The 12,233-nt window shown below is 41.5% G+C and overlaps 1 protein-coding gene across 1 annotated transcript in view; it reads right to left on the bottom strand.

Annotated features, from left to right (window-relative positions):
* LOC135551653 (CUB and sushi domain-containing protein 2-like) overlaps nucleotides 1-12,233 on the bottom strand; it is a 947,993-nt gene that overhangs the window by 391,745 nt on the left and 544,015 nt on the right. Inside the window, 1 exon segment of the mRNA XM_064982833.1 lies at nucleotides 5,822-6,004. Within this exon segment, the coding sequence (XP_064838905.1) occupies nucleotides 5,822-6,004 (183 nt within the window).

The following is a 12,233-nucleotide window of genomic DNA, read 5'->3' as shown; positions in this document are numbered from 1 at the left end:
AAGACCAAGGAGCTCTCCAAACAGGTCAGGGACAGTTGTGGAGAAGTACAGATCAGGGTTGGGTTATAAAAACATATCTGAAACTTTGAACATCCCACGGAGCACCAGTAAATTCATTATTTAAAAAATGGAAAGAACCACAACACAACAAATCTGCCAAGAGAGGGCCGCCCACTAAACCTCACAGACCAGGCAAGGAGGGCATTAATCAGAAAGGCAACAAAGAAACCAAAGATAACTCTGAAAGAGCTGCAAAGCTCTACAGCAGAGATTGGAGTATTTGGAGTATCTGTCCATAGGACCACTTTAAGCCGTACACTCCACAGAGCTGGGCTTTAAGGAAGAGTGGCCAGAAAAAAATCCAATGCTTAAAGAAAAAAATGAGCAAACACATTTGATGTCTTCACCAAAAGGCATGTGGGAGAAGGTACTCTGGTCAGCTGAGACAAAAATTAAGCTTTTTGGCCACCAAGGAAAATACTATGCCTGGCGCAAACCAAACACCTCTCATCACCCCAAGAATATCATCCCCACGGTGAAGCATGGTGGTGGCAACATCATGCTGTAGAGATGTTTTTCATCAGCAAGGAAATGGTCAGAATTGAAGGAATGATGGATGGCGCTAAATACAAGGAAATCCTTGCGGGAAACCTGTTTCAGTCTTACAGAGATTTGAGACTGGGACGGAGGGTTCACCTTCCAGCAGGACAATGACCCTAAGCATACTGCTAAAGCAACACTCGAGTGGTTTAAGGGGAAACATTTAAATGTCTTGGAATTACTTTAGTTTTGCCTTGAATAATGGGTAAAAATACCAGTGGCTTGATGTGCCAAGCTCATAGAGACAGACCCCAAGAGACTTATAGCTGTAATTCCTGCAAATGTTGCTCTACAAAGTATTGACTTAGAGGAGGTTTGAATAGTTATGCACTCTCAAGTTGTCTTATTTCTTGTTTGTTTCACAATAAAACATATTTTGCATCTTCAAAGTAAAGTGGAAGGCATGTTTTATAAATCAAATGATACAACACCCCCCCCCCAAAAAAAAAATATCAATTTTAATTCCAGGTTATAAGGCAACAAAATAGGAAAAATGCCAAGGGGGGTGAATCCTTTCACGAGCCACTGCACTTTTTGGATGGTGTATCAATGCACCCAGTCACTACGAACATACTGAATACGAATCATTACGTTTGGGGAAAATACAAACAAAATATATCACTGACTACGACTCTTCATATTTTCAAGCATGGTAGTGGCTGCATCATGTTATGGGTATGACTGTATTTGGCAAGGACTTGGGAGTTTGTCCCGATAAAAAATAAATGGAATAGAGCCGAGCACAAGCAAAATCCTAGAGGAAAACCTGGTTCAGTCTGCTTTACAACAGACATCGGGAGACAGATTCACCTTTCAGCAGGACAATAACCTAAAACAAAATGCCAAATATACACTGGAGTAGCTTACCAAAACGACATTGAATATTCCCTGTTACAGTTTCGACTTCTATTCACTTGAAAATCTATGGCAACCTTGAAAATGGCAGTCTAGCAATGATCAACAACCAACTTGACAGAGCTTGAAACATATTAAAATATTATAATTTGTAAATATTGTATAGTCCAGGTGTCCAAAGCTCGTAGAGACTTACCCAGAAAGACTCACAGCTGTAATCACTGCCAAATGTGATTCAAACATGTATTGACTTTGGTTGTAAATTAGGTCTTTCTGTATCTGTATTTCTTTTTCAATAAAAGTTGTTTCACTTTGTCACTATGGGGTATTGTGAGTAGATGGGTGAGAATTAAAACATATTATTTTAATCCATTTTGAATCCAAGCACACATAATGTGGAATTATGAAGACATTCTGAAAGCATTTTATCTTTAAACAAAGCACTTTAAATAAAACTAGACTTGACACTATTTCCACAGGTAATGATGACAATGACGTGATTTTTGTTAGCTGAAACTAAAACGATGATTCCATCTGTTTCTACACACTCGTGTGCATTGCTACTGTAAATAAAGTGATTCAGGATCAAAAGATAATTAAGAAATAAACCACATAGTCCAGTAAAGACAGGAAGTGTGAGGGTTAACAGGAAGTGTGAGGGTTAATATGAAGTGTGAGGGTTAACAGGAAGTGTGAGTGTTAAACAGGAAGTGTGAGTGTTAACAGGAAGTGTGAGTGTTAACAGGAAGTGTGAGGGTTAACAGGAAGTGTGAGTGTTAACAGGAAGTGTGAGTGTTAACAGGAAGTGTGAGTGTTAACAGGAAGTGTGAGTGTTAACATGAAGTGTGAGTGTTAACATGAAGTGTGAGTGTTAACAGGAAGTGTGAGGGTTAACAGGAAGTGTGAGGGTTAACAGGAAGTGTGAGTGTTAACAGGAAGTGTGAGGGTTAACAGGAAGTGTGAGTGTTAACAGGAAGTGTGAGGGTTAACAGGAAGTGTGAGTGTTAACAGGAAGTGTGAGTGTTAACAGGAAGTGTGAGTGTTAACAGGAAGTGTGAGGGTTAACAGGAAGTGTGAGTGTTAACAGGAAGTGTGAGTGTTAACAGGAAGTGTGAGTGTTAACATGAAGTGTGAGTGTTAACATGAAGTGTGAGTGTTAACATGAAGTGTGAGTGTTAACAGGAAGTGTGAGGGTTAACAGGAAGTGTGAGGGTTAACAGGAAGTGTGAGTGTTAACAGGAAGTGTGAGTGTTAACAGGAAGTGTGAGTGTTAACAGGAAGTGTGAGTGTTAACATGAAGTGTGAGTGTTAACATGAAGTGTGAGTGTTAACATGAAGTGTGAGTGTTAACAGGAAGTGTGAGTGTTAACAGGAAGTGTGAGTGTTAACAGGAAGTGTGAGGGTTAACAGGAAGTGTGAGGGTTAACAGGAAGTGTGAGGGTTAACAGGAAGTGTGAGTGTTAACAGGAAGTGTGAGTGTTAACAGGAAGTGTGAGGGTTAACAGGAAGTGTGAGTGTTAACAGGAAGTGTGAGTGTTAACAGGAAGTGTGAGGGTTAACAGGAAGTGTGAGGGTAAACAGGAAGTGTGAGTGTTAACATGAAGTGTGAGTGTTAACAGGAAGTGTGAATGTTAACAGGAAGTGTGAGTGTTAACAGGAAGTTGTCCTGCTAGAAGTTTGAACTAACCTCCAGACGAGCTTCAATGACTACAACTCTCCTTACGTGGCCTCAAACTGCTCTTAAAAGCTAGTAAAACTAAATGCATGCCCTTCAACCGATCGCTGCCTGCACCTGCCCGCCCGTCCAACATCACTACTCTGGACGGTTCTGACTTAGAATATGTGGACAACTACAAATACCTAGATGTCTGGCTCATATTAAACATCTCCAATCCAAAGTTAAAACTAGAACTGGCTTCCAATATCGCAAACAAAGCATCCTTCACTCATGCTGCCAAACATACCTTGTAAAACTGACTATCCTACTGATCCTCGACTTCGGCGATGTCATTTACAAAATAGCCTCTAACACTCTACTCAACAAATCGGATGCAGTCTATCACAGTGCCATCTGTTTTGTCACCAAAGCCCCATATACTACCCACCACTGCGGCCTGTATGCTCTTGTTGGCTGGCCTTTGCTACATATACATCGCCAAACCCACTGGCTCCAGGTCATCTAAAAGTCTTTGATAGGTAAAGCCCCTCATTATCTCAGCTCTCTGGTCACGATAACAGTACCCACCCGTAGCACGCGCTCCAGCAGGTATATTTCACTGGTCATCCCCAAAGCCAACATATCTATTGGCTGCCTTTCCTTCCAGTTCTCTGCTGCCAATGGAACAAATCGCATAAATCACTGAAGTTGGAGACTCATATCTCCCTCACTAACTTTAAGCATCAGCTGTCAGAGCAGCTCACAGATCACTGCACCTGTTCATAGCCCATCTGTAAATAGCCCATCGAACTACTTCATCCCCATTACTGTATTTATTTATTTTTGCTCTTTTACACCCCAGTATCTCCACAAGCACAATATCATCTGCACATCTATCACTCCAGTGTTAATGCTAAATCGTAATTATGTCACCACTATGGCCTATTTATTGCCTTACCTCCCTAATCATCTACATTTGCACACACTGTATATAGACTTTTTCTACTGTATTTTTGACTATGTTTGTTTATTCCATGTGTAACTCCATGTTGTTGTTTATGTCACACTGCTTTGCTTCATATTGGCCAGGGGGCAGGTGTAAATGAGAACTTGCTCTCAACTGGTTAAATAAAGGTGCAATAATGATTTTTTAAATAAAGAGTGTTTAACCATTGAGTCCTCTTACTCCAACACTTCCCAGTTTGTCCCTTCCTGTTAAATGTCTGTGTTTGAAGAGTTAAAATGAGAGTTTGTTGCCCGGACTCTGCTTGTTTCACTGAAGGAACTGACTGTCTGTACAATACAATATGCAGATCTCTTTTCTTTCTTTCTTTCTTTATTATTTATTTCTTTTCTTCTTCTTTATTGAATATGAGGTAAAATATGCATCTTTATTTTGTTGTTCCTGAACAAACTAATGAGGTTACCATACATCATATTGGTGTTGGTGTCATTCACTTGTATGAGGATGGTAATGGTAGGGAAGGACAAATCTAATGGGAACACGTAGCTAACAGTCAGCACATTGACTGTGCTTGTGCGTTGTGAGGCACAGCGTGACTGTGCTCGTGTGTGTCGCGTTGTGAGGCACAGCGTGACTGTGTGCGAGCAGCCACATTATCCCCCTGCTTTACCGAGCAGAGGCTGTGGATTTGGATACAATATGAGGGCTTATTAACTAATTAAAACTAAGAAATACAAATAGAAGGGCAGGAGAGAGAGCGAGAGAGATAAGGTTTCCATTATTGATAAGATAATGTGGAAGACAAAAAAAGTAGCATCTCTAAACAGTAGCATCTAATCACAGGCATCACCCAACAGACAAACCCAAATAAACACTTTTAGCATGACAATTCTACAGCAGAGAGTTGTGAGCGTAGCAAGGATTTGGGGTTGGATAGTTGATGCTAATTGCATGCCATAACTAAATCAACTGTGAGTTAGGTTAGCAAAGGAGACTTGTAACTCACAGACAGCTGGGCGAGCAAAGACAATGTGTTGTATAGGAGACAGATCACTACTTACAGACACAGCTGGTCTAGCATACATTATGTGGTGTATAGGAGACATGTTACTGCTTACAGACACAGCTGGGCTAGCATACATTATGTGTTGTATAGGAGACATGTTACTGCTTACAGACACAGCTGGGCTAACAAAGATGATGTGTTGTATAGGAGACATATCACTGCTTACAGACACAGCTGGGCTAGCATACATTATGTGTTGTATAGGAGACATGTTACTGCTTACAGACACAGCTGGGTTAGCAAAGATGATGTGTTGTATAGGAGACATGTTACTGCTTACAGACACAGCTGGGCTAGCAAAGATGATGTGTTGTATAGGAGACATATCACTGCTTACAGACACAGCTGGGCTAGCATACATTATGTGTTGTATAGGAGACATGTTACTGCTTACAGACACAGCTGGGTTAGCAAAGATGATGTGTTGTATAGGAGACATGTTTCTGCTTACAGACACAGCTGGATTAGCAAAGATGATGTGTTGTATAGGAGACATGTCACTGCTTACAGACACAGCTGGGCTAGCATACAGTATGTGTTGTATAGGAGACATGTTACTGCTTACAGACACAGCTGGGTTAGCAAAGATGATGTGTTGTATAGGAGACATGTTTCTGCTTACAGACACAGCTGGGTTAGCAAAGACAATGTGTTGTATAGGAGACATGTCACTGCTTACAGACACAGCTGGGTTTCTTGGCTGACCACTGGTTGTTCTTCTGGCAGGTGATGTTCTTCTTCCCCACCAACTCAAAGGCAGGGAGACACTCAAAGTGCAGCCTGTCCCCGTGGCGGAAACCTGTCCCCTCCCGCTTGCCGTAGGCCGGTATCCCTGGGTCGCCACAGCTGCCCTGGTCAATCTCTGAAGGGAAGAGACACATAGATTGACAGGTAAAATAGTAGGTTAAAATAAATGTTGGCTTTCCAGGGAAACTTTCAACATTTCACCTTTATTGTCCTCGACCTCGATTGCCATCTATTTTGCAATCACACAGCACAGACTATCATATCATGTTATAATATCAGATTATATTAGCAGATTATCATATCAGATTATAATATACTGTTATAATATCAGATTATATTAGCAGATTATCATATCAGATTATAATATACTGTTATAATATCAGATTATATTAGCAGATTATCATATCAGATTATAATATCAGATTATATTAGCAGATTATCATATCAGATTATAATATACTGTTATAATATCAGATTATATTAGCAGATTATCATATCAGATTATAATATCAGATTATATTAGCAGATTATCATATCAGATTATAATATACTGTTATAATATCAGATTATATTAGCAGATTATCATATCAGATTATAATATCAGATTATAATATCAGATTATCATATCAGATTATAATATACTGTTATAATATCAGATTATAATGTCAAGTGTGCCTGTGTGGTGCAATATCATCTAATTAAACCATGTAACCCCTTGATGTGTAGGTTAGTGTAGGTTGGCTAACATGGTAGAATAGAGTTTGATTGGCTAAGATGGTAGAGTAGTGTTAGGTTGGCTAACATAGTAGAGTATTGTTAGGTTGGCTAACATGGTAGAGTATTGTTAGGTTGGCTAACATGGTAGAGTATAGTTAGGTTGACTAACATGGTAGAGTCGTGTTATGTTGGCTAACATGGCATGGTAGTGTTAGGTTGACTAACATGGTAGAGAAGGGTTGGCTAATGTTGTAGAGTAGAGAAGGGTTGGCTAACATGGTAGGGTAGTGTTAGGTTGGCTAACATGGTAGAGTCGTGTTAGGTTGGCTAACATGGTAGAGTATTGTTAGGTTGGCTAACATGGTAGAGTAGAGAAGAGCTGGCTGACATGGTAGAGTAGTGTTAGGTTGGCTATCATGGTAGATTAGTGTTAGGTTGGCTAACATGATAGAGTAGAGAAGGGTTGGCTAACATGGTAGAGTAGTGTTAGTTTGGCTAACATAGTAGAGTAATGTTAGGTTGGCTAACATGATAGAGTAGTGTTAGGTTGGCTAACATGGTAGAGTATAGTTAGGCTGGCTAACATGGTAGAGTGGAGAAGGGTTGGCTATTGTGGTAGAGTAGAGAAAGGTTGGCTAACGTTGTAGAGTAGAGAAGGGTTGGCTAACATGGTGGAGTAGAGAAGGGTTGGCTAATGTGGTAGAGTAGAGAAGGGTTGGCTAACATGGTAGAGTATTGTTAGGTTGGCTAACATGGTAGAGTAGAGAAGAGCTGGCTGACATGGTAGAGTAGTGTTAGGTTGGCTATCATGGTAGATTAGTGTTAGGTTGGCTAACATGATAGAGTAGAGAAGGGTTGGCTAACATGGTAGAGTAGTGTTAGGTTGGCTAACATAGTAGAGTAATGTTAGGTTGGCTAACATGATAGAGTAGTGTTAGGTTGGCTATCATGGTAGAGTATTGTTAGGCTGGCTAACGTGGTAGAGTAGAGAAGGGTTGGCTAACATTGTAGAATAGAGAAGGGTTGGCTATCATGGTAGAGTAGAGAAGGGTTGGCTAACGTTGTAGAGTAGAGAAGGGTTGGCTAACGTTGTAGAGTAGAGAAAGGCTGGCTAACATGGTAGAGTGGAGAAGGGCTGGCTATCATGGCTGAGTAGAGAAGGGTTGGCTATCATGTTAGAGTCAAGTTATGTTGGCTAACATGGTAGAGTATAGTTAGGTTGGCTGACATGGTAGAGTAGAGAAGGGTTGGCTAACATGGTTGAGTATAGTTAGGTTGGCTAACATGGTGTACCTACGATCGGCCCTGTTGGGTGATAGAATAAACAACACCTGTTTGTAATGTTAACTTCTCTAGGGTAGGGTGCAGCATTTTGACATTCAGATGAAAAGCGTGCCCGAAGTAAACTGCCTGTTACTCAGGCCCAGAAGCTAAGATATGCATATTTTGGTAAATTTGGATAGAAAACACTCTGAAGTCTCCAAAACTGTTAAAATAATGCCTGTGAGTATAACAGAACTGATATGGCAGGCGAAACCTTGAGGAGGACAAACCACACACCAAAACAAAAAAATCAGTTTACCACTATTTTCAATGGCTAATATTTTAATAATATTAATTATTATTATGTTGATGTATAACACATGTATTTTCAAGAATGTCAAATATTTGAATTTAGTATTTTTCAATTTCACTGGATGTTGGCCAGCTACCGTCCCACCTATCCTAGAGAGTTTTTTAAGTGCTGTCTCAAACTATTTAGAGTGCTCAATGCTCTATACAAGGAACTGATTGACCCAGACAAAACCCAGTCAGAACCCAGACAAACCCAGTCAGGACCCAATCACAACCCAGTCAGAATGCAGTCAGAATCCAGTCAGAACCCAGACAGAACCCAGACAGAACCCAGTCAGAACCCAGACAGAACCCAGACAGAACCCAGACAGAACCCAGTCAGAACCCAGTCAGAACCCAGACAGAACCCAGACAGAACCCAGTCAGAACCCAGACAGAACCCAGACAGAACCCAGTCAGAACCCAGACAGAACCCAGTCAGAACCCAGACATAACCCAGACAGAACCCAGACAGAACCCAGACAGAACCCAGTCAGAACCCAGTCAGAACCCAGACAGAACCCAGACAGAACCCAGTCAGAACCCAGACAGAACCCAGACAGAACCCAGTCAGAACCCAGACAGAACCCAGACAGAACCCAGACAGAACACAGTCAGAACCCAGTCAGAACCCAGTCAGAACCAGTGGTAGAAAAGTACCAAATTGTCCTACTTGAGAAAAAGTAAAGATACCTTAAAAGAAAATGACTCAAGTGAAAGTGAAAGTCACCCAGTAAAATACTACTTGAGTAAAAGTCTAAAAGTATTTGGTTTTAAACGTACTCACGTATCAAAAGTAAAATTATAAATAATTTAAAATGGCTTATATTAATTAAACCAGATGACACAATTTTCTTGTTTTTAAATTTACGGATAGCCAGGGGCACATTTCAACACTCAGACACAATTTACAAACAAAGCATTTGTGCTTAATGAGTCTGCCAGATCAGAGGCAGTAGGGACGAGCAGGGACGTTCTCTTGATAAGTGTGTGAATTACACCATTGTCCTGTCCTGCTAAGCATTCAAAATGTAACAAGTACTTTTGGGTGTCCGGGAATGGAAGGTCTGTTTTCTTTAGGAATGTAGTGGAATAAAAGTAAAATGACTAAAAAACAGAAATAGTAAAGTAAAGTACAGATACCCAAAAATACTTTACACCAGAACCCAGTGAGAACCCAGACAGAACCCAGTCAGAACCCAGTCAGAATGCAGTCAGAACGCAGTCAGAACCCAGACAGAACCCAGACAGAACGCAGTCAGAACCCAGATAGAACACAGTCAGAACTCAGACAGAACCCAGACAGAACGCAGTCAGAACCCAGACAGAACCCAGTCAGAACGCAGTCAGAACCCAGTCAGAACCCAGACAGAACCCAGTCAGAACCCAGACAGAACCCAGACAGAACGCAGTCAGAACCCAGACAGAACCCAGTCAGAACCCAGACAGAACCCAGACAGAACCCAGTCAGAACCCAGACAGAACGCAGTCAGAACCCAGACAGAACGCAGTCAGAACCCAGACAGAACCCAGACAGAACCCAGACAGAACGCAGTCAGAACCCAGACAGAACCCAGTCAGAACTCAGTCAGAACCCAGACAGAATGCAGACAGAACGCAGTCAGAACCCAGACAGAACGCAGACAGAACCCAGTCAGAACGCAGTCAGAACCCAGACAGAACCCAGTCAGAACCCAGACAGAACCCAGACAGAACGCAGTCAGAACCCAGACAGAACCCAGTCAGAACACAGTCAGAACCCAGACAGAACGCAGTCAGAACCCAGTCAGAATGCAGTCAGAACGCAGTCAGAACCCAGACAGAACCCAGTCAGAACCCAGACAGAACCCAGTCAGAACCCAGACAGAACGCAGTCAGAACCCAGACAGAACCCAGACAGAACGCAGTCAGAACCCAGATAGAACACAGTCAGAACTCAGACAGAACCCAGACAGAACGCAGTCAGAACCCAGACAGAACCCAGTCAGAACGCAGTCAGAACCCAGTCAGAATGCAGTCAGAATCCAGTCAGAACCCAGACAGAACCCAGACAGAACGCAGTCAGAACCCAGACAGAACCCAGACAGAACCCAGACAGAACGCAGACAGAACAAAGTATCTTCTCTCTCTCTCTTTCTCTCTCTCAATTCAATATCAATTTAAGGGGCCTTATTGGCTTGGGAAACATATGTTTACATTGCCAAAGCAACTGACATAGATAATAAACAAAAGTGAAATAAACAATACAAATGAACAGTAAACACTACACTCACAAACGTTCCAAAATAATAAATACATTTCAAATGTCATATTATGTTCAAAAAGTTCAATTACAAAAAGAGGAAATAAATCAACATGAATATGGGTTGTATTTACAATGGGGTTTGTTCTTCACTGGTTGCCCTTTTCTTGAGGCAACAGGTCACACATCTTGCTGCTGTGATGTAACACTGTGCGATTTCACCCAATAGATATGGGAGTTCATCACAATTGTACTTTATTTTGAATTCTTTGTGGGTCTTTGTAATCTGAGGGAAATATGTGTCTCTAATATGGTCATACATTTGGCAGGATGTTAGGAAGTGCAGCTCAGTTTCCACCACATTTTGTGCACATAGCCTATCTTCCTTGAGAGCCATGTCTGCCTACTGTGGCCTTTCTCAATAGCAAGTCTATGCTCACTGAGTCTGTACATAGTCCAAGATTTCCTTACGTTTGGGTCAGTCACAGTGGTCAGGTATTCTGCCAATGTGTACTCTCTGTTTAGGGCAACATATCATTCTAGTTTTCTCTGTGTTTTTGTAAATTCTTTCTAATGTGTCAATAAATTGTCTTTTTGTTGTCTCATGATTTGGTTTTGATGCTGTCCTGGGACTCTGTGGGGTGTGTTTGTGAACAGAGCCCTAGGACCAGCTTGCTTAGTGAACTCTTCTCCAGGTTAATCTCTCTGTAGGTGATGGCTTTGCTATGCAAGGTTTGGGAATCTGTCACGCCCTGGTCGTAGTATATTGTGTTTGTATTTATTTATTTGGTCAGGCCGGGGTGTGACATGGGTTTATTGTGGTGTGTTTTGTCTTGGGGTGTTGTTAGGTGTTGGGTGTGTGGCTTAGTGGGGGTATCTAGCATAGTCTATGACTGTCTGGAGTGGTTCTCAAGGCAGGTGTTTATCGTTGTCTCTGATTGGGAACCATATTTAGGCAGCCATAATCCTTGAGTATTTCGTGGGTGATTGTTCCTGTCTCTGTGTTTGTTGTCACCAGATAGGCTGTATAGGTTTTCACGTTCCGTTTGTTGTTTTTGTATTGATCGTGTTTTTTCGTCATCATTAAACATGTATCAAAAATACCACGCTGCATTTTGGTCCGCTTCTCTTTCACCAGACGGGAACCGTTACAGAATCGCTTCCTTTTAGGTGTTGTAGAAATTAACGGCTCTTTTCCTGATTTTGATCATTAGCGGGAATAGGCCTAATTCTGCTCTGCATGCATTATTTGGTGTTCTACGTTGTACACGGAGGACATTTCTGCATCCTTGGTTCCAAATATTGGGGAAGATGCAAGAGCTGAGGATGATGTTAAAGAGTTTAGCCATTTGGAATTTGTGGTCAGTATATTTTATAATTGCATGTCAGATACCATCAACACCACATGTCACGTTCGTCACCACCATAGACCTACATATACCTAGACATACCAAAACCCCATAGAATTACAAAAAAGACCTAGACAAGACAAAAACACACATACCAACCTCGTCACACCCTGACCTAACCAAAATAATGAAGAAAACAAAGACAACTAAGGTCAGGGCGTGACAGTACCCCCCCCCCCCAAAGGTGCGGACTCCCAGCCGCAAACTTAACTTAAACCTATATGGGAGGGTCTGGGTGGGCATCTAAGCTTGGTGGCGGCTCTGGTTCTGGACTTGAATCCATGTTTCACCTAATTTCTACCAGCATCAGTTTACTAAATGTAAAATCAGTTTACCAGATCTTTTATAGCATATCACATGTG

This window comes from Oncorhynchus masou, chromosome 13 (assembly GCF_036934945.1).
Source record: "Oncorhynchus masou masou isolate Uvic2021 chromosome 13, UVic_Omas_1.1, whole genome shotgun sequence".
NCBI lineage: Eukaryota > Metazoa > Chordata > Actinopteri > Salmoniformes > Salmonidae > Oncorhynchus > Oncorhynchus masou.
The sequence above is the reverse complement of the archived record's forward strand: the minus strand, read 5'-3'. Positions and strand labels throughout refer to the sequence as shown.